We start from the raw sequence: 23,169 nt of genomic DNA on the forward strand, positions 1-23,169 counted from the left end.
CAGCTTTGTGTCAAATGGTTCACCAAGAGTCATAAGCAGGTCAGAAGAAGGTCACTGGTATGTCACAAGCACACTTCAAATCTTTTAATAGCAATTACACATAAACTTTTGACAAAATTCTGCAGTTAACATGCTAAATTGGGCAACAGCAACAGAAGCGTTGGAGCCATGACAAAGGGAGCCCAAATCACAAATGTGTGGGGAGAGGGTCAGCAGTCCTCAGGTGTCAACTCTGTAAAGTACTAACAGCCTGGTGCGAGCTCAGCTGACAGGTTAGAGTGGTCGGTCCAGCTGGGTGTTAGAAGCACATCATGCGCTCCAGGCCGTAGTGGTGCGAGGCCACTTAAGTAAATGTGCGAGTCATTCGCAGGCCACAGCTCTGAAGGCGTTTTAAAATGATCTCCTACTCGGTCAGTTTAAAGGGTCAATAACCTCCTGATGTCCTCCCTGGGCAGCGTCTACCTGCTGTCTCACTAATTCTAACATGACAATCTGATTTTCACTGACTGATATTCACAAACACAAAGCTCGTTGTTCCAAACAGACCCATCAGTGAAAGACTCGGTACGCTAACACAAATGCAGAACAGAAGCAGCACAGACGTCTCCTCTGTGACCAGCGTGCTGCCGCATTGTCAGGAATGCTTTGGAAGGCACTTCACGCTGGGCTTGTGTCTGGTTACATAATTCAGTATGTAAAAAGCACAGGTAACACTTTATAAAAAAGTGACTTTCCTAATAAATCATGGACAAATATTATAGAACATTGAACAGATTGTTACCTCATGTAGATCATCAAATGATAATTTAAATATTAATAATAAAGTATTCAGGGACACGTTATTCAGATTAAGAAGTCATGCGTTAATGTCTAACTACTCGGTGACAAAAGCTGTTAATGTCCAGTTACACCAGCGAGGTTATCACATACCAGCTGGCCGTTCCTAAGCTGCAAATTCGGAGGAGGCGCCTGGCCCACATTTCTGTCTGCTTTGTAACACTCCAAGAGAGTTTAGGCAGACTTTTCCACTTCACATGTTTGCAGATCATTTACTTCTTCTATGCAGCTAATCCAAAGTTAAGACTAGTCAACTGTAAAGGCGCAGCAATGAGAGGTATCAGAGAGAGAGAGAGTTCCCCAAGTCCGTACCTATCGCATTGACCGTCAGCTCCCTCAGGGATAAGGACTGTTTGTGTGCACGAGTGCAATCCGATGGTTCAGTTGTCCGCACCACTGCCTCACCGCTCCAGCAAACTGGGCATAAATGTCCACAGCATCACTGTTTGGGTGTCATTGTTATGTCACCATGCTGGTGAGAGTTGCTCTATCAGTAATGAAGTTCTCACCCACATCCCATAGGTAGGCACAGTTGAATGGCAATCTTAAACTGGCCAAGTTTTAGTGGGTAAGTGTAGTGTGCGTACATAAATGTCCCATAATGACCTGCAGCCCTGTCTACAGAAAGACTAAAACTGCATTAGCATTGCCACTTTATGTGAAGGCTTTTTATAAAACAAGCAGTAACCAAATACAAACCAGCACAGCACAGTCAGGTAAGCCATCTTTCTCAGGCTCAAGAGAAATGACATTTGAATGCCTGAGATTCTGGGCTGGACCCTTCAACATCAAGCCAGAGTTAAAAATGATGCCCTAAATGTCTATGAAGAGAGCAGAATGGATGTCATTTTCAGACAACATGAGGTCATTTTAGAGAGGCTGAATTAGGGTTAGGGTTAGGATCATGATCGTCCATCTGTCTGTCTGTCTGTCTGTCTAGCCATATGCTGTTCACACCAACTCGGATTACAACTCACCCCTTGGTTGACAGTTTCCATCCATATGTTTGTGCTGTCCTGTGCCTGGCTGTCTGTGTGACTTTGTGTAGACTGGATACGTCTTTGTCTGGGGGGCACTCCCAATCCCCTCACGCCGCATCAGGAGCTGGTAGGTCAAAACTTTACTTTCTTTTTGGAGAGATTTCTTCACAAGTTATTTTTTTTTTGCTGCCTATGCTACATTGGGTTGTGTTTTGGACAATGTTATTAGTTTTTATTGTTAAGCTTTTACTGTTGTTGAGCTACTTTAGAATTGCCATTGGGTGTCTGGAGAGGGTATTTGGCTTATGCATTTTTGTTATTATACCTTCTTATTTTCATTGATTTGATTCATATATCTCATTATTTTTTATTGATTTATTAGGCTTTTAACTGTGTCTCTGTAAGTGTGTGTGTGTGTGCCGGGTCAAGGCTGAGTGTTTTCCTGGAGTCCCCACCATAAAGTAATTAAATCACCACTCTTCTGACTGTAGCTCTTACCATCTAATCAGCCACTGCAAGCTGATAGACAGAGAACAGTGTCATCATTTGTAGTGTTAGACAAAGGGGTCAGCTACAAATGAATAAAATCCAGGAGGGCAGAACATCTATCGATGCCACTGGTCACCAGTCCCAGTTCTTTAAAATGTATGTCAAACAGTCCAAGCCCACAACAATGACAAAACTCTAAATCAGCAGAAAAACATGAAGAGCTTGCCTTCAGCTTCGGAAAGAAATCACAAGCTCCCTAAAGAATCACCCATGAAAAGAAAAATACAGAAATAAATAAATAAATAAGCCCACCATCCATCTGAAATCACAATGTGAGGCAAACCACTGTCATGTGAAGAAGAATGACACATGGAAGAAGAAAAGGAACAGAATGTTCTCAGCAATTTGAAATTATGATTTATCATCAGACACAAAAGACAGAATCAGGCCCCACTGGCGGAGGAGTTTTTCCACGCATGAAAGAGTGACAGAGTGATGTCACAAAAGAATGGCAAAGCTAGCAGGACAACAAGAGAGGTTTCCTTGTTGCAGTATAGGACTCTACATAAGACATCTGGTCCATTGAGCTCACCAGAAGACGCTCTGACCAATGAGGAGTTCAGTCCAGTGCTGGTGACAGAAAAGAATGGGAGAAGCTACCAGGATGAGTGAAAAGGCCTCAAGCAGGAAATCCCATACTAGACATTTACGTGCTGAATATACTTAGATAGATAGGCAAGTATTCAAAAAACAAAATGTATCCAGAACTAACCTTCCTTTAGACCATCTGTCTGAGACAAGAGGATATGCCAGAGACAAAGATGACAAGTAGGCAATCACCTTCATGAACCGACATCTGAAGTCTAGAAGAAGAAGATACATCCACTTAGTGTTAAGGATGAAATTTCACTTTGTTAGTAACTCACAGCCAAGTCAGAGAAATTCAATCAGAGCTAAAAGCAAAGAGCTTCCCTTACTTAACGAATACAGTGCAAGAATATCTTCAGAAGATGTTTAGGCCATCAAAAAGCTTATAGAGCAGAGGGGAAGCAAACACACTGTGATTGTTTAACAAATAGTAAATGGCCAGGAATACACTCAAGAACAGTTAGCAGAATTCACTCAATTAATTGACACCTCTGGATTAAAAAGAAATGTTACTGGACTTGAACCAGAACTTGCTGCCATAAAATCAACTCACTTGAGAAAGTTAAAGAGAGCAAACTGAAGAAGAGACCCAGCAATGTGAAAAGACCAATGGAGAGCCAACAATCAGGGGCTTCTGGCCTGCAAGTGCCTTACATTTAAAGTCACACCAATGACGAAAGCAGGCTATCATTCTGTATCTCTTCAAGACTGATCTTGGAATACATGGCCAAGTTGTCTTGATCTACGTAAATCGAAATGCACTTGCTAAAGTACTCAAACTTAAAGGTTAAATTCTGCAAAAGAGTGCGAGTTTTCACCAGGATAGTACTGACTTGACAACGTTAGAAAGCTGTTGGCGCTGAAGTCATTAGCAATCGAAAAGTGTTGATTTTTTTATTTACTGTGACAGGGCAAAGTCCTTGTGTGTTACTTTCAGCATAAGCCTGCATGACTTCATCGAAATGGCTGCTCGTTGTTGGGTTATAGAAAGATCCTGTAAATCAGAAATGGAGAACGGACTAGCGTTAATAAACTGACCTTTCCCTGGAGAAACCGGAGTGTTGCCCACTCTTCTTCAAGCTTTTCTTGCATCTCTTTACTGGCTTTGGCATTTCTATTAAAAAAAAAAAAGAAAAGAAAAACGCATAACATCTGTGAGCATCCCGGAGGATTTTACTGCGCTAGGATTCAAGTGTGCATGGACCGGGCTGAGCCATGGAGGAAATGCAGTGTAGAGACATTAGTTTCTAAATTGTAACCAAGTTATTCTTTTAAATGTAATTTATATAACTATCCATCCATTATCCAACCTGCTATATCCTAACTACAGGGTCATGGGGGTCTGCTTGAGCCAATCCCAGCCAACACAGGACGCAAGGTAGGAATTTATGTAACTAGCTAGTAAAATTATGTTCCAATAGTTTTAAGGATCGCTGTCAGCCCTTAGAATCGTCCTGACTCCCCAGACATTCCCTGTTACGGCGCCCATCTGGGGTCGCTCTGTGTCTGCAGAGTTGCGTTTTACAGCTTCACAGATCAGTGGGCCAGTGAACTGACTTCTGTTTAAGCAGTTAGTCTTTTTTTTGTTCTATTTTGACTTTAGCCGACTGTGCTAAAATGGTGTTTGCATGTAAAATAAATTCTGAAATGAAGTTTTGCCGTAGTTTTGAATGTTTAACTTCCTTTTAGCATGTTCTTTCCTATTTGTATCCAATTGACAATTAGTGCTGAGACAAACTCCGGTGTGCACTTTTCAGATTAAAATGAAAAGGGTGGAAAAACGGTACATTCAAATGACATCTTAAACTCGAGAATTGGGGTTAGAAGTTTCCGGGGATCGCCAGGCCGAAGTCTGACAGTCACCAGCCACCCTCTCCGGAGCTGAGGAGGACGAGCTGCCCGGCGGCAGCAGCAGCTCAATTATCTTCTAATTTCCTCCAATTGGTGAGTTTTGAAATGAATTTGATACACATTCGAGTGTTTTACTTTTTCCTTTTTAAGTTGTTTTCTTTTTTAACCGATTTAGTCTTACTTTACAAGGAATGTGATGGCGATCACGAGGAGATCAGCAATCCAGGCAGTCATGCGCTAATTAAGTATTTAAAGCAGGAAGACGCAGGAGCCGAGCAAGGGATTAGAGTGGGTCGTCTGGGTGGGTGTAAGTAAGCGTGTTGTACTTTTTCAGATTGTTACTTAACGTTGGGAGGTGAAGTTCTTTTCATTTAATTTTAGTTCTTCTATTTAACAGTGGCCTGTGGGGACCACGGATGCTGTCGCTGACATTTGCAGAAGGGCGCGCCGATTCTTTTGCGCTGTCACGATCGAGCTGACCGTCGGCCTTGCTGCTTTATCATTTCTCTTGGTAAGTCGTGCGTTACCGGTAAGCTGGTTTTGAACTCCTGTGTTTTACTGTCTTGGGGTCGAGCTTTCGTCTTTATTTTGATTGCCTCACGCGTGCAATTCGCGGCTATCACCTGAGCTCAACACTTGCGTTAAATTGCTCTCCGTCTGGGGCTGTTTGGAAACAAGTGTGACAGGACAAGAGAACAAAATTGATTCGCTCAAGTGGCTCGCTTAGAATAAAAAAAATTGCGAGTTATAGTTTCCAGAATTGCAGACTCTAACGGGTATCCGACAGAAATAGGCGATGGCGACCGCCTGCTGTTTCGATTCCAAACATCTCGAGTCTGTAAACGGATTTTTTGAATTCGTTTAACTGGAAAGTTCAAAGCCATAATAAATTCCCTTCTTTAAAGTGAGGCATCCCAGTGTGCATTTGCTCAAGTACAAGCGGACTTCAATAGGGCGACTAAGGGGGTGCATTTATTATATAAAGAGGAGCGGGCTGCGCTTAGTAATGTGGGCGGTCAGCTTTACGTTTAAATTCCGCTCTTTGCCGAGGTAACGGAGTAAAGGGTTTCATTCGAAACGGCCAAGTTTGCGCTCCGCACTTGTACGTGTAGAGGTTCCTGCTTTGCGTTAAGTGCTGACTGGGTTGGCAGCAACTCCTGCGCTCATGTGACAGTGAAAACAGACTCGGCATGTTGCTGGCTCGCATTTAGTAATCAAGTGGGTGTCACAAAAAGACTTTGTCACTTAATCGTTTTACGGGACTTTGATCGTTTAAGGGGCGCTTGTTTGGGTGATGCGCTTATATTTATGTGTACCTTATTTGATGTCCCCATCCCACACTTTTTGTTTTGCACGACTTCCCGCAGAGTCATGTGGACCCGAGGGCTGCTCGCGGCGCTCTTCGTGACTTTGGTTTCCAGCCAGTTTCCGCGTCAGTGCGCCACCCCAGACGCGCTAAGGAGTGGCGAATGCTGCCCGTCTCTTACTGGGGCGCCGTCGGACCGTTGCGGATCCTCTCTTGGACGAGGGCAGTGCGTCGACGTGGACGCAGATCGACATCCTCATGGGCCTCAGTATCCCCACGACGGAAGAGATGATCGAGAGCGCTGGCCGCTGGCCTTCTTCAATCAGACCTGCCAGTGCAATGGCAACTTCTCCGGGTTCAACTGTGGCGTCTGCAAACCGGGCTTCTCGGGCCCCAATTGTGATGAGCGGCTTGTAGTCGGTAAGTTGCTGGGTTCAGTCCTGCATCAAAACTCGTTACGAATGGCCACAGTCTCTAAACCGGAGCAGGTGTTCTCATCGAGCCGGAGTTCCAAATGTCCCCTCATAAGCCAGAGACCTGTTGGGGTCCTCTTTGATTCGCCATGTGACATTCTGATCCCTTATTTAACAAGGAATAGCTGTACAAGGGCACAGAGAGCAGTTAAACCAAGTATGTATCTACTGTATTTATTATTCTAGGTTACTAGGACAGATTCAAGGCACCGTGGGCATGCAGGTTAGAGGAATGGAAGGTCACACGCAGAGCTGAATGCTGGCATGGTGTTCAGGTGGCTTTGATGCTGTCCCAAGCCCTTAAAGCTGTTCCTCTGACAAAGCTCTGATGAATTACTTGGGCACCATCTCTGATTCTCAAAGAAATTCCCAGAGGTCACGGGTGCCTTTTAAAGGACCCTCACTGCATACAATCACAAGGCTACCTGGCAGGATTCAACGTTATGGAAACCTGCTCTCTGCCTGCCATGTGCTCAAAGATTTGTTTTGTCCAAATATTACCACACGAAATTTGGTCTTTGAAAAGGTTCCCAAGAACCACACAACCCAGAAAAGTGCCGTTAAAGAACCAGTCTTAAGAGGGCAGAGTGTCGACTCCACTTTCGTAACCCCAACATTTTCATGTTTTTGGGCTCAAAGTTGTCCTTGCAGTGTGGGGGGAAAAAAATGCCCTTTAGTGGGTGCAGGGTGGTTCTGGGTGGCAAGGCAAGCAGATGGTCATACATGACACATTCTTCATGTACCAGGCATGTGGCTTGTCAATATCTGACCACAAAGTTGCTCTTGTATATCTGAAGTGCCTGCGTTTGTGACTAATACGCCATGTTATCTGTGTGTGTCTTTCACTTTTATTCTTTTTAAATCCAGTCAGGCGCAATGTGATGGAGTTGAGTGCTGATGAGAAAAGGCGCTTTATCAATGTACTGGATCTTGCCAAACGCACAGTCCATCCAGATGTGGTCATTCTCACTCGCCGGCGATCACAGATCCTGGGCCCAGATGGAAACAGCCCACAATTTCAAAATATCTCCATCTACAACCTCTTTGTATGGACACACTACTATTCCGTTAGTAAAACCTTCCTTGGAGAAGAACAGAGTTTTGGAGGTGTGGATTTCTCGCATGAAGGCCCCGCGTTCCTCACCTGGCATCGGTACCATCTGATGCAGCTTGAAAGGGACATGCAGGTAACCCTGAAGCAGGCAGCAGAGAGAGTCTGGTGGGCTGTCATCACTTTGAGCTGACAATACGAGTAGTGCGAAAAGCGCTATATAAATGTAAAGAATTATTATTATTACAATATGCTTCTCTGTCCCCTTAGAATATGCTGCAGGATCCCACCTTTGCCTTGCCTTATTGGAATTTTGCCATTGGTGGGACTGTATGTGACATCTGCACTGATGACCTCTTTGGTGCCAAAAGCAACTTTGAGTTCAATGCTATTAGTCCCAACTCCATTTTCTCCAGGTGGAATGTTCTTTGTGAAAGTGTTCAAGATTATGATACACTCGGGACCATATGCAACAGTAAGTCCTTCTTGATCGCCTCCGGTCTTTCACCGCCAAAAAGTCAAGGGGTTTGGACACCAAGTCCTGTTTCTCATCTGTTCTCCCATTTAGCTGTGGTTTAACTGGAGCTTCCATGATAGTCCACAGTATAGGAAGACCTTTGCGGTGAATTTTGTCTCTTGATCGACAAACCCCTGTTGTCTGAGGGGGGAAAATGTTTAATCCTACTAGGCGGCTAATCCTGCAGCACATAATTGCTTCTGACAAGCTTCCCCCAGTAGCCTTGCATGCTAAAGTTAATTTATGAGCAAAATCTACAAAAATAAAGTCCAATTCGTAGATCAAAGGGATTAAGAAAGCATCTGAAGTGTAACATTAGTGTAAAACTCTAGATGTGGTGCTCAAAGGGGGGAACATCTGCACAGGTTTGCTGTACCCCTTTGGCTACAGTGGGCTTAAACTTTGATTTCAATCAACTGAGGTGACCGCTCAAGTGATCTTAGGAACAGATGTCAGCCCCTCCATTGTTGGCTCTTGGTTTACACTGATCTATAAAGGTGGAGAATCCTCCACAAACACAACCTCTTTATAATATTTGCAGTTTTTCACTTCCATCACCAATGGCCCGAGGAGGTGGTGTGCACCTCACCCCCTGCCTGCCAGCTTGTCGGTGTTTTTTTTTTTTTTTTTTTAACAAGAGGTGTCTAAAAGTGGTCACAACGGCCAATAACAAGGTCCACTTGTTCTTGATGATGGATTTCAACTTCTATTCCTGTGATGGTGGTGTAGCCGAGATTTGCAGACTTCAGTCTTTGACACTTTTGAACAAAGCTCTGGAACATTACTTTTTAACTCAAATTTTAATAATTTAGGAATCGACCATATTGAGAAGTCGGAGGAAGGTCTTTGACATTTGCAGGTCATGGAAAGCCGTAGAAGGACCTGCCATGTTGGTGAGCTGTAAGTTGTTCTTGTGAGGTTTCTGCCATTTCCTTAGGTTTTCTAGGAGACCCGTGAGTCCCACCCATGCTGTTGGGCTCATTTGGCAACACTGACTGCCATCAGTGCCAGGAGAATGTTCTCTCGGGGTCCATATCTAATTTGAGCAGCCTGACGTGATTCTGTTTAACCCAAGCGAGGAGTGATTTGGTGACGGAGTCCTTTTCATGGGTTTGTGCTTTTAGACTTTTTTCTTGTTGTAGAGTTTACTTTCTCTCATCCAAACTCTAAATACCTGACTGTTGTCCTCTTATGACAGTGCTGTCAGATTCACCATGTCAATTAATGCTTGGTTGAGGTTTCTTCTATTGTCCAGGGTTTTGAACATCTGGAAAATGGTTAGTTAGCAATGCCAATTGAAGTGCTTTGAGCCTGGGAAAGGTGCTGTAGAAATGTGGTGTTCAATGAGGGTAGGAAACGGTCCCACTTTTAGCCCCCATTAATGTACTTAAAGTGAGAGGACATTTTACTTCCAGTGAGATGTTTGTAGGGACTTAGAGAGAGTCCATGCACGGCATCAAGTGGTTGATCTGCTGGTTTGAGGTGTGTTTGTCTGTCCTGATCAATCTTTGAAAGTTTTTTTGTAAGTTGTTTAGGTTTCTGGTTCAAATTTTAAACGTGTGTGGGGTTGGTTGGTGGAACGGAGTTTCTTGGTTTACATTCAACCCATGAACAGAATGTCAAAATGGGCTTGGAGGCTAAAACTGTACACAGTAACTCAAATTTGCAGTTTGTTTGAATGTGAAGGCTTTGGGAAGCTGCTGGAGATGAGGGGCTGATTGAAAGGGGCTCCCCGTATTCTAAACCTCCCAAGGTCAAGTGACTGAGGGCCACGGTGATGTCAAAGCAGTCTGTTGGTGGTGTTACTATGTGGTCTGCTGCCTTGAAGATTCCTAAGAGTCCAGGACTGTCCTTCATGTTAAACTCGGTGGCCTATCCATAGCCCATGAGGGCAGGGCAGTTGCACTGGGGCCCATGAGGACTGTGGTTTCATGATGGCACTTCTCTTCTGGACATCCGAATGAAAAAAGCTAATGGTGGCCTTTTATAGTTCTGTAAAAGCTGACTATGACTATTGACCTTTTGATGTTGCTTGCTTATTTGACACAACATCCCATTCATAGTAAACGTTATTGAAATTACATGGGGTTTGGACAATGTTTCCCTTTCTTCACAAATCTGTGGTTACCGTGTGGGTGTGTGTGTGTGTATGTATTACTCTGTTGGAAAGACAAAATTGTAACTTTCTCTCCCAACTCTTGTAGACACGGAGACCAATTTTATCCTACGCAATCCTGGTGGGAATATTGGAAGACCAATGGTACAACGCCTCCCTGAGCCCCAAGATGTTGCAGAGTGTTTAGAAGTTGCGATTTTTGATACTCCACCTTTCTTCTCTACCTCCTCAATGAGCTTCCGTAATACAATTGAAGGTATAAATGCCAAAACATTTGTTTGCCATTTCTGCCAAGCCAGTTGCGTCGGACACCCCAACACTTCCAGTGTGTAATGGAATGGTAGCTGACATGGCTCTTCTATAGGAGTGGCCTCTCCACCCATTGAACATGAAGTCCCTTTTGATTTCCTCGGTCATCCCACATGCTGTTGAGACTGCAGTGCCTTTTTGTAGCATTTTATTTATTTTTTAAATGGAAATGAGCAAAACGTGAAGAGGAGCAGGGGTGTGTAAAGCTGAAAAGCAGACCATTTGTCTGCAAAGCTAAATGTCAATCCTTCAGAAGGACCAAAGCCATTTGGTTTCTGCAGGCCCACCAGGTGACTCCCACTGCCCATCTACAATCTTTGTGTACTGTATGGAGCGCAGCTCCATCACCAGGTGCCCCTGTTCTTTTGGCAATACAATACAATACAGTTTATTTTTGTGTAGCCCAAAATCACACAGGAAGTGCCGCAATGGGATTTAACAGGCCCTGCCTCTTGACAGCCCCCCAGCCTCGACTCTCTAAGAAGACAAGGAAAAACTCCCAAAAAAACCTTGTAGGGAAAAAATGGAAGAAACCTCGGGGAAAGACAGTTCAGAGAGAGACCCTTTTCCAGGTAGGTTGGGCGTGCAATGGGTGTCAAAAGAAGGGGGTCAATACAATACAATGCAGTACACAGAACAATTTCTCAATATAGTAAGAAATAAAAAATATAAATTTTAGAAGTACAGAGCAGAATTTAACAGTAAATGATATATCCCATAATAAGATTTGGATTGGTGTAGAGTCCTGGAGACCTCCATCCTTCAAGCTGCCTCCCCCATTTGGCCATTCCACGGCTGAAACAGTGCTGGGCCAGCCAATCCGATGAAAGGACCCCTCTTTCCCACGATTCCTGCAATCCTCCATCTGGGATGACTTTTCCTTAGGCAGGCAAAACAACTTGGCAGGTGGGCCGTGGCACCAAGTGCCGCATTTGAGTACCGAGAAGAAAAACAGAATAAGTGAGAGTTAGTATACAATTCTAACTGTCATGTTACTTATGTTTAAGTGCTAATAACTAACAACAGAGATGCAGTCTGTACAGTTAATCAGCAGCTCTAGTCAGGGTGTGCTAAACTGAAGTAGTGAGTCTTCAGCCGGGATTTAAAAGCTGAGACCGAAGGGGCATCTCTTATAGTAGCAGGCAGACCATTCCACAGTTTAGGGGCCCTGTAACTAAAAGCTCGACCTCCCACTGTTATTTTATTAATCCTTGGAATCATAAGCAGACCGGCATCTTGATCTTAATGTGCGTTCAGGTTTTTAAGTCATGATAAGTTCAGACAAGTAAGCCGGACCTCGACCATTTAATGCTTTATATGTTAAAAGAAGGATTTTGAAATCTGCCCTAAACTTAACCGCGAGCCAGTGTAAGGATTTAAGAACTGGAGTTGTGTGTTCATATTTTCTTGTTCTTGTAATAATTCTCGCAGCCGCATTTTGGATTAACTGGAGGCTGTATAAAGAACAGTTTGAACATCCAGTGAACACCGCATTGCAATAGTCAATCCTACTAGAGATAAATGCATGAATTAGTTTCTCAGAATCCTGTTTATTTAAAAAGCGCCTTAATTTCCTAACATTTTTAAGATGGAAGAAACATGTTTTGGACAACTTTGTAATATGCGCTTTAAATGACATGCTAGTCAAAGATAACTCCTAGATTGCGGGCTGATTCAGTAAAATTGACTGGGCACATTTGATGCCTTTCACTGGTCTCCCTACATAAACATTCACTCTCTGAAAGCTTTATTAATGTTTTTAGCTAGCTTCTGACATGTTGGACGACAACATCTGCAGGATCACAAAGGGGTATAGAGAGAAGTAAAATGCCTTGATGCTAAGGGAGTATTTGCATGGTTTTCTTATAAATCCGCAATGTCAGTTTGTGGATCCTCTGCATGCTAGTCAAATTATTAAATAAAGATGCCTGATCACCATTTCCTTTTGAATGGCCAATCCATCAGGTTTCTTGCTGCTTAACCAATTTGTTTGTAATTTGTCAAAAAGATTAATTTTTAGAGACCAGAGGCAACAGCAGTACAACAGGCATTAACGGGGCCAGTACTGTAAAAGTGCAAACCTTCTCAACATATCCATGCCTCTCATTCTGTGTGTTGCATAATTGACCTCTCAGTTATGTTTGTGATGTCCCAAATGGGCTCTCTCTCTCTCTCTCTCTCTCTCGCCCACCATCCCTATCAAAAGTGGTGTACACTGAAAGAAGACGGAGGTTTAGAATTCGACGCACCTCCTCTGCGTTGGTCAGTAGTTCTGCCCAGTAATCGCTCGTTGGCTATTGGCTTCATGTCACAGCAGTTTTTCAATGTCCTCTGCAGATTTAAGTACTGACCCACATGTGTCCTCTTGAGTTTTCTCCACTTCTGCCTTGGCCCAAATCAGGAAGTTCTTTGACCTTTGCATGAAGTTTTGCACCCTGGGTCTCTATTTCTTAGTTCAGCTTTCCATTGCGATTGAATATTTTATCTTGACAGATGGGCTCAAGCCAAACTAACTTGTTGTTTTTTAGATAATCCACAACAGCCCCTCAACCATTTCATTTCCTAATGTGGATAATTCAACATCCTTTATACCCACCTTTTAATTTTAAAGCAGCCTTTGTCATTTAGATGTCACATCTGCAGAACTAACTCTGATCTAACCCAAGGCTCACTAAACCTAAAGCGGGTCCAAATCCATCTGATCACCAGGATTAAGTGTTGCCGTGCATCATGCAATTCATATAATTATATGCTATTTGGTGTGGGATTTGTAAAAGCAAAGTTTTAGTGCATTATCTGTTGGAATGACAGTGACCAGACGGACATGCACTTATCCTTTTTAGTAAGGTGGATGATGCCAGTCTCTTGACACAGGCCTTTAAGTGAGTGTAGGCCAGTATGCCATTCTTCAAAACCTCTGCTTTAGACATATACAGATAATTAGCTAGGTTGGGGTTTGTCTTTCACTATTAATGTTGGTGTAGAGTTGGTCTTGTACCAACGCTTCTCATTAGAGTAATTGCCAACATAAACCTGTGCCACTCTATCCTAGTCTAAGGTTTGACTCTCCGCTGGCTTGGCTTGCAGTGTGGAGAGCCGGTCAGAGGAGACCATCTTATCTATTCAGCCTTTAGGCTTTTTGCTTGGCTCACATATTTAACCTCTTCACTTCATTAATGTTCACCTTGTGCACTGGACCCTCTCCAGCTCTCTAGGTGTGTTTTCACTAGCATAAAAAGATCTACCTGTGCGTGGTCCATCCACCTAATAAAGTCCTTTTTTGCTGTAATTTTCCATTATCTGGACAGACCCAGTAGGACAACCAGGAGGTTCAAGCTCCTGGCTCTGTGAGGTGCCCAAAACAGGGAATGGCTGACTTTCATTCTTGAGATGATTCTTGACACTGCCCCTACAGAAAGGTCCCCTGGTTCCCCACTGAGCTGAATATTGCATTAAACTTTGTGTCTTGTCCCTGCACAAATGTGGACTGCTTCATGCTTCTTCTCCTCTTCAGTTTTGGCTTCAGGCGTTCATTAAGTTTACTACCTCCACTTTTTGGAGAGCACTCTGACTAATGGGCTGTCATCCTGGGGACAGTTACGGCCAATTTGCTGTAATTAACACAAAATCTGCTTGTAGAGCTAGGAGCCCACAGGATGGTCTAAGGATGGCTCCAAAACAGGTCTCAAATAAGGCCAATTTACCAGTTTCTGAATTGTGGGGTTTCATCCAGAAGTACATGGGACATGTATTCAAACTTGCATAATATGCTCACTTTGCTTGTAGGCTTCATGGGAAGCAAACTGGTTTGGAGAAGCCCTTGCTATTGAGCAGGATGGATTGATCAGCCACTTGCACTTTTTATGCTTTTGAAGAACAATAGAACTTGTTAATTGTGTATGTGTTTTTTTGTCTTTCTCCCCCACAGGGTACAGTGAGCCCAGTGGAACGTATAATGCAACCGTCCGCAGTTTGCACAACCTCGCTCATCTGTTTTTGAATGGAACTGGAGGGCAAACTCACCTGTCTCCCAATGATCCCATTTTTGTCTTGCTACATGTTTATACAGATGCTATTTTTGATGAGTGGCTCCGAAGATACAGCCCAGGTAACTAAAGTATTGTCAGAAATGTGGCTTAGCTCGGGTTCTAGAATGCCTTACCTTTTATTGTAGGGGTCCGTCATGGAGGCAGAATGTCTACTGCATTCTAGAGATGAAAGTGTTTCAAATGGCAATCTGATGTGAAGTGATTACTGAAATTGGTATTGCTGTCATGAGTCAATAGCTTGACGTCAAACTTTTATTTAAATGGAACTTCAATTCAACAGCTGCCTCTGCGTTACCATGAGGCACAGCTAGGGATGGGAATTGATAAGATTGTCACGATTCCGATTTCCATTTTCGATTCTGTTTAACAATTCGATTCTTAATCGATTCTTATTTTTAAAAAAGGCGAACACACAGGTCGATTAGCTTAGAACTTTGTTTTATATCTTATCTTTGAACAAGATAGAAATTTAGGAGTAGCATGACCTTACAAACCCAACAGTGAGATGTTAAGAGATCCACAGCCTACGGCTCCTTGATGGGGTGCCACGGGGTCCCTAGAAAAAAATGTGTAAATGTAAAATAATAATAAATATTCTTCTGTAGCAACAACAAAGTATAACATAAATTATTCTGTGGCAATTACACAAGAATGTCCAGTAACATTTACACTCTCCTTTTTAAAAGTATATATGAGCTGAGCACTCAAAAATAAAACTACATCAGCCAGCAACAAATACAGTCAACTCAAGTCCAATGGAACTGTGCCCTGTGCAATTCTGCAACCATCAACTATTTTGACAGCTACATCCATGTTGGCCACATTATCAACAGTGGCGGCCACAACCTTGTCTTTGATGAGATCTTGGAGGAGTATGGTATCAATCTCCTCTGCTACAACTGTCCCTGGTACACTGGTTTGGTTTTGAGGACTTTTTCTTGAGCCTGGCCATTCCTGACATAATGCAGCGTTACTGTGAGGTAATGATCTTGACTAAAACTTGTCCATCCATCTGCAGTGACAGCTGCCTTCAACATAGGTTTCAGCTCAGAAATCAGATTTGCCTTTTCAACCGCATACCAAACCGGGATCAAGTGGTTGGTTAAACTGTCTCTGTTTGGGGCTTTGTACTTCGGGTTCAGAGTCTTTGTCATTTCTCTAAAAGAGATATAAATGGAAATGGATGAAACATCTGGTAAGAGGAGAACATGCAACTCTGCCATTCCCTGACTTAGCCTACAATTAAACACATTCACTTACCAAAAATTGGGGGCATCTACTGTGGCAAATGGGTGCAAGCCTTTTACCACAAACTTCGGTGACATTCGTCTATCCTGGCCTGTGTCATTTTACTTTTCCCCGCCTCAGTGAAAGGAGACGCTACCGGCAGACTGCAGCGAACTGCCAGCATCTGAGACAGCCAGACTCTGTCTGTCTGTCTCTCTCGTCATGGTCATCTAAATGCAATGCACAGTAATAGCAGGTTTTGCAATAAGGCAAATCGTGCTAACATAATATGCAATGTTAGTTGATTAGTTACCTGCCGTATTAACGGGAGAGGACGTGCAAACGTTACCTCTGCTGCTGGGTTGAGATTCACTAGTCCGGAGCGGATCAAAAACACGACATTCATTTAAGGTTATCGCATGTTTTGTGAGCAAATGCTTTTGCAAATTTGTAGGGTTTCCTCCCTTTGATGAAATATCTACTTTGCAAGTATTGCAAGTTGCCCTGTTGTCATCCTTTCTTGTAAAGTATAACCAAACTTTTGAGCGTTTGTGCCGCTAAGGCGCCATGTTTCCTGCTGGGTAAATGACGCTATGCAACGTGGTGACGTCATTCGAGGCGACTGGAATCGATAGGGGAATCGTTTGCAAAAATGGCAAACAATTCCAAGGAATTGAAACAGTGGGAACCGGTTCTCAACAAGAACCGGTTTTCGATTCCCATCCCTAGGCACAGCACTAGAAGCCAATGGCTTGTGAAGTTAAACTGCATTTGTAGAGGGTGCAAGAACTGAATGGAATTGAATGCCACATCTTCAAGGCTACTGTTCTTAAACCAGTCTGGAAAATCAAAAAGTGCTTCACACTTGGAGTCCAGTGGATTTATTGCAAGATTTGTGGTTCTCATAGGGGAAGACTTGTCATAGAGCAAATGGGGGGGGGGGGGGGGCTGTGCAGTGGATTGTTTGTGCCATGTCAAGTGCTTTTCAAAACTGATTTTTATTTGAAACACATTGGGAGTAATTGAAGATGCGAGTTCCAAAATCTGCTAATTACACCTTTTGGTAAAATTTACTGAACACGTGATTGTGACTTTTCATGCAGTTGGTCATGCGCCGAAAATATGTTTGAGCTTCAAAACCTGTTAATTGCAACAGTGCAGCACTATATAGTTTCAAAATCTGCTTATGGACCCAGATTTTCCTATTTATCTCCAAAATGTATCTTTTGTACTTAGCTGATTTTGGAACTGAGCTCTTCAATTGAGCTTTTTCTTATTATCATTTGACAGGCCAAATATTCCAATGAATGAGCCTCCTATGTTTTTAATATGACTCTGAATAGACCTCAATATTCTGCTGTTTGCTAACCCTAACCCTACCAAATGCTCAATTAAATTTGGCAAATCTGCTTTGTTGGCTTAAGAACTGGAGCCATCATCAACTGGTTAAACATGTGGTGTCTCGCTTTGTTGTCGGCCGATGCTCTAAGTGTTCAAGCCTTTGGTGGAACCCAAGCAGTAACCGTGGGTGACAATGCCACTCAAATTTGCTGAAACTCCACTTTGTGCAAAAGGCGGAATGAAATGAACTCCTCTGCTTTCATTACCTTGGCACCTAACGACTGATCTACTTCATGATGAGGAAAATTGGTTTCTCCATATACGTCCTGTCTACAAACAACACTAAATGGGAGACTGCCATGTGATTCAGTCAGATGACCAGGGAAGGCCACCATGGGTCATTGGACAAATGTTAGCTGGTATCCTCTAACCAGAATGCATTATTCTTTACATTTTATATAGTCCCTACTCAAAGTGCTTTAATGGGTGGGACTCCCTTCAACCACCAGCTAACAGTGTAGCATCCACCTGGATGATGCAATGGTAACCATTTTTGCACCATTACACTCCCCACACATTAGCTATAAGGTGCTAAGAGATGGAGCCAATTGGAGACGATGATTAGGCAATGGTGGGCAGTTTAGCCTGAATATTGGGATGCACCCTGCTGTTTTATCTTTTGTGACCACTAAGAATTGGGACCTTGGTCATCTGTCTCCTTCAAAGGACTCTGGCATTGGGATCCACATTCAGATCCAGGATAAGCATCCCCTGCTGATCTCGCCAACACCTTTTCCAGGAGCAACCTGAGGTTTTTATCCTGGCTGGGCCCAAATGGGCTTTGCTCCAGGTGGATGACCTCTTCTGCCAGCAAACTTTTGTCACAACATCCCCTCTAGTTTGGGAAAGGTTTAAACCTATTGCTGGGTTACTACTGCGTAAGACCTAAATTTTTTTCCTGGGTTAGAAGTGGCCTTGGACACTGCTAAAGCTACCTGTAGACCCAAACGCAAAGTGGGAAAAAATGTGACGGATTCCATTCTAGCTAAATTAACTACATCCTCATTAAGTGTATTTCAAAAGGACTGCATAATGCCAAGATTTCCCAAAAGCCTGATTGTTGTGTGAGAACATTGCTTTTATATATTAGGTCAGCTTTGTTTAGGGAATGACCAGCTTAATGCAGACATTGGCTGCTGAGAAGCACATTCTGTAAATGAATATATGGGATATTAATGCTGTACAGTAAAATAAATTAATCTAAATTACCAGAAATAAAACTGCACTTGAACATAGGGACATTTGTTTATAAAAAACAGAAATGGTGGTGAAGGTGCAGACTGCCTGTAGAAATGAACAAAATCTGTGAGTTAACATTTATGAAGTCATCTGGACATTGGTCCACAACAGGTTAACTTGAAATCGCAGTGTAAAGTTGCATGAATCGTGCCACAGTCCCTCCCCAAAAGTGAATGCATGCTCAATCCAGTTTTGTAGTAAAAGAAAAGTTGAAATTGGCTTTTAAATCAACCTGAAAGCTTTGCATTTGCACACTCCATCTATCTCCGTCACAGCACTCGACTCTGTCATCAACTCTCAATATACTTCAATGATCCCCACACTTTCTAAGCCTCCTTAGTGAACTGAAAAAACATTTGATGCTGGAAAGACTTGGAGAAGGGCTGGCTAGTGAGCGGCAAAGGCCAAAGGTGTCAAATAAGATGTGGCTAGGAATGGTAGCAGATGAGATCTGAGTGTTTAATACACCTAAAGATGCTCAAAACCATGTCAACCAAAGTAATCAAATTTAGGAGAACAACCAGGGGTGACAGGTAAAAATAAATGCACAAAATTAGCTTAGAAATCACAATCTTAAGTAATTATCTTGTATATAAAAGACACGTCGGTTTACTTCTACTTGGTATTTTGCCAGAGCAATCAAATTTATTATAGCAATATTTTTTTTTAAAAATGGCATGCAGGCCCTAAAATACAACTAAACCAACCTAATTGAACTAATTCCACAATCGCCACCTTCTTCCACTTTGCATGTTCTTGGGACCTCAGTGCTGGCGAACCTGCAGTTGTGGCCAAAAGTTTTGAGAATGTTTTGCTGCTTCAGTCTTTTTAGATCTTTTTGTCAGACATTTCTATGGTATATTGAAGTAAATTTACAAGCATTTCAGAAGTTTCAAAGGCTTTAATTGACAATGACATGACGTTTACACACAGAGTCCATATTTGCAGTGTTGGCCCGTCTTTCTTTTTTCAAGACCTCTGCAATTCACCCTGGCATGTTGGCAATCAACTTCTGAGCTCAATCCTGACTGATGGCAGCCCCTTCTTGCAGAATCAATGCTTGGCATTGGTCAGAATTGGTGGCTTTTTGTTTGACCACCCGCCTCTGGAGGATTGACCACAAGTTCCCAGTGGGATTAAAGGTCTGGGGAGTTTCCTGGCCATGGACCCCAAATGTTGATGTTTTGAAACCTCTGAACTGCATATAATTCTACTTCAGTATACCATAGAAACATCTGACAAAAAGATGTAAACAATGAAGCAGCAACCTTTGTGAAAACCAACACTTGGGTGAGAAGTTTGGAGAAGGACCCAACTGTACAGGGGAAAACTTAATTTGCCCACTACTTGTGTTTAGAGGCCTCGGGTGGGAGCAGTTCATAACCCATGTACAGTATTTAGGATACTGCTATCCAGAAGACCAAGGACTACTTTAAAACATAATCCATGAATCACATTTTTTTTTCTTTGTGTCCATGTCTAGGAATGCAGCAAATGCTGTTCTTGAGAAATCATTCAGTGTTTGAGAGTAGCACAGGGAGCATTGGTCTGCTGATGTTTTGAGATCATCCAGGCTAACACACGCCTTGGATATTCAGCTGTCACTGTTTGGCCTTTGATTCATTCAGCTAATGAAGTTTTTCTTCTGACTGATCATGACATTGGATCATATCATTGTTCTTTTATTCATAAACTGGTAATGCCAAGGTCTTCTTCCCCCAAATGAAATGTGGGACAGTTGGACACTGGGATGGTGCTTTTATGGCTTCTCATTGGGGTGGTGCAGTTTGCAAAGGACTCTTGGGCTTTTGCCACCACACACCACAAGGAAAGTGAATGTAAATGGTAGAGCGGATATGGCAAGTGAATCGATAGAACCGAACTGTGTGGTCTAGTCTGTTCTTAAACAAAATGGATCTTGTATCACGGTACAAGTTGTACTGGCAAGACCCTTCCATGTACAGAGTGTGCACAGCCCTCTGCTCTCATGAATACAAACTGCGTCTTTGAGCGGTTACACCCTTGTGTTGCCCTACAATTCCTAGGAAGTTTGTCTAATGCTAATCTGGCCTTTACTAGCCATGTAGCTACTGTACATGCAACGCATGTTGAAAAGTGGAGTAGAGAACCTAAGAGATTCATCTAATTTTGCTTTTTCTGACAATCAGCTGTAACGGTTTATCCTTTGGAGAATGCACCAATTGGACACAACCGGCAGTATAACATGGTCCCATTCTGGCCTCCAGTAACAAATGAGGAAATGTTTGTGACCGCTCCGGAAAATCTGGGTTACTCCTATGAGGTTCAGTGGCCAAGTGAGTATGTCTTTGATTGCTAGCATGCAAATGGCCAGTAGTGGTCTACACTGTCATGTGGTGAAAATGATCCTTTTTTGGTGCTTTAGTTGTTGACTTCTTAATGGACAATTCTTTAAATTGCCTCGTGCTCTTGCATGTGATCTTTGTCTCCTCTCACACCTTCAGGTCGTCCCTTCAGCCTTACAGAGATAATAACCATTGCTGTCATTGCATTGCTGATGTTGATTGCAGTCATTTTTGCTTTGACTACGTGTATTTTGCGCACCCAGTCCTTCAGTCGTGGTAAAACTGAATCACACCAGCCTCTTCTGGGAGACCAGTATCAGCGCTATTCTGAAGATTATGGCCAAGCTCATCCTAAGAGTCAGTCTGCTGTTTAACCCTTTATTACATTTGAGTCTGGTTTTCAACTGTTGTACTTATTAAACCATGGACCAGAGTCCCCTAATCTCTCCTCTTCTGCCTCTTCATTGCCTGTTTAAATAATAATAGTTTTAGGTGATGTTTGCTTATTGTGCCAATAGAGGGAGCACAACGCCCTCTCTAACTCATTAGGCCAAAGAAATTCTGATTGGCCTGCAGACCAGAAGAGCCAATGGATTACAAGTGTCCCTTGCTGTAGGTTGTGGAATGGGTGGAGTTAAACTCTGACCTCCGGCCACAATCCTTGGGGGTCATGCCCCTTTCCATATCCTGTACTAGTAGTGACAGTTGTCTGTCTGTGATAATTAGGAATAATATGCCTGGTTAAGATCAGGGCTGTAGATGATTATCAGACTTGAATAAGGACTGTCTAATTGCTCATTTTATGTCATTTTGTTTACTTGTTTGCATGCTCCTCGCGTCTTTCCTGTCTAGCGTGCAGCTCAGCCATGAAGCCTAAACCACACCTGTGACTAACATCTCAAGGATTGCTGGAGAAAGTTGCAAGCAAAGTTTAAAAGGAGATTATATCTACAGAATTGGCTTGGAAGTTCAAGATATGTGGGACTTATTCTGGTGCCATGCTTGTGGGGTTATCTGGGTGTCAAATTTGGATCTTGGAAAGCCACAATGGCTGCAGGTCTGGCTTCTAGACACTTAATTACAGAATGTACTCCTTGCCAGTTTTAATTGATTTGCATTTTTAGGTTGTACCCTTAATTAGCAGGAAAATGCCATGCAATGTGAGTCAAAATATGACCAGGTAAATTTATCAGGTCAGATCTTGGATTTGGATTGGAAATGGTTGCCCTCCAGGACTAGAGCTTGATACCCCTGCCCAATGCGTCCTGCACTCTGAATGCACCTGTTTACGCTGACCAACATTTTTGTAGTCCTCTGCCCCAGAGGAGCTGGCTGGCAGTTCAGGAGTTGCTTTAAACGGCAATGGTCTCTACTTCCGCCATCTCTGTACAGGCATTGACTTCAGCCAAAAGGGCGTGCGATTTCAGTTGGGTGGCCGGTACTGTAAGCCACCTGTAGACCTCCATCAGTGAACTTCTTTTCATTGCTGCTTTGAGAGATGCCAATTTAAATAACTAAGAGCTGCTTGGATGGGGCTCCTTGTGTTCGCCTTTATTATAATCTCAAGAACAATCCTAACCTTTGCAGGTTCTGCATCTGGCCGAATAGCCTCTACACTTCTAACGAGCTTGGGGTAGAGGAGGATGTCGCGCTCCCCTCTTTCCGTCTGGGAAGTTGCTGCCATGAATGCTGCATCTGTATAGTGAGAGAGGTGGCAGGGGCGTTTGTACTAAGGGGTCACATATTTAGATTCCATTGAGTGCTCTTCAAGAAGGGATTTAAGACAAATGTGCACCATGAATATGAGACTCCATCTTGCTTTCTTAGACTGGTGTCTTCTGTGCATTAAGCTACAAGATGAAGGCACAGGCCACCTTGCTAGTGAGCCATGGCAGTGCACACATGGTGGCAGAGTGAAAGTTTTCCTAGATGGGAAACTAAAGATGGAAGTTGATGCCTGGCCTGCCATGAAACTGGGAGCTGTAAATTAGCATGAAGACTTCATTTAGTGAAGAGACCTGCACAAGGTAAGTGGTGTTGGTGAGAATTTTTAAATATAAGATGAAGCCTTGATGATTTCTTTGAGATGTTAACAACAATAACATTTATTTCTGTAGCACTTTTTCAAACAAAGAATGGAACTCAAAGTGCCTTACAAGATATCAAAGAGAAAGTTACAAGAAAAGATAAAAAGAATAATAATAAGTAACAAAGAAAAAAAAAACATAGAATCGGTAGGAGAGAAGTGTCCTTATACAATATCATAAAGTAAGTCTCTAAAGATGAGTCTGGTGATGAGGACAGTAAAACCAAAAGAAACGTCCAGTGAAGTCACCACTCGGACAAGCCGGC

The 23,169-nt window shown here is 42.9% G+C and overlaps 1 protein-coding gene across 2 annotated transcripts; it reads left to right on the forward strand.

Annotated features, from left to right (window-relative positions):
• The first annotated feature begins 4,766 nt into the window (after positions 1 to 4,766).
• On the forward strand, positions 4,767 to 21,259 carry LOC114654536 (5,6-dihydroxyindole-2-carboxylic acid oxidase-like). Of its 2 annotated transcripts, none has more exons than XM_028805148.2 (10): positions 4,767 to 4,898; positions 4,981 to 5,112; positions 5,203 to 5,316; positions 6,173 to 6,531; positions 7,452 to 7,771; positions 7,906 to 8,110; positions 10,357 to 10,524; positions 14,506 to 14,685; positions 20,662 to 20,808; positions 20,977 to 21,259. In XM_028805148.2, exons 4-10 carry the CDS (start codon positions 6,177 to 6,179, stop codon positions 21,189 to 21,191), a joined length of 1,590 nt encoding a protein of 529 aa, XP_028660981.1. In that variant the 5' UTR covers positions 4,767 to 4,898; positions 4,981 to 5,112; positions 5,203 to 5,316; positions 6,173 to 6,176; the 3' UTR covers positions 21,192 to 21,259. The 2 variants fall into 2 exon arrangements, with proteins under 2 accessions (XP_028660981.1, XP_028660982.1); XM_028805149.2 differs by having other exon boundaries at positions 4,995 to 5,112.
• The last annotated feature ends 1,910 nt before the right edge of the window (positions 21,260 to 23,169 follow it).

This window comes from Erpetoichthys calabaricus, chromosome 7 (genome assembly GCF_900747795.2).
Source record: "Erpetoichthys calabaricus chromosome 7, fErpCal1.3, whole genome shotgun sequence".
Taxonomy (NCBI): domain Eukaryota; kingdom Metazoa; phylum Chordata; class Cladistia; order Polypteriformes; family Polypteridae; genus Erpetoichthys; species Erpetoichthys calabaricus.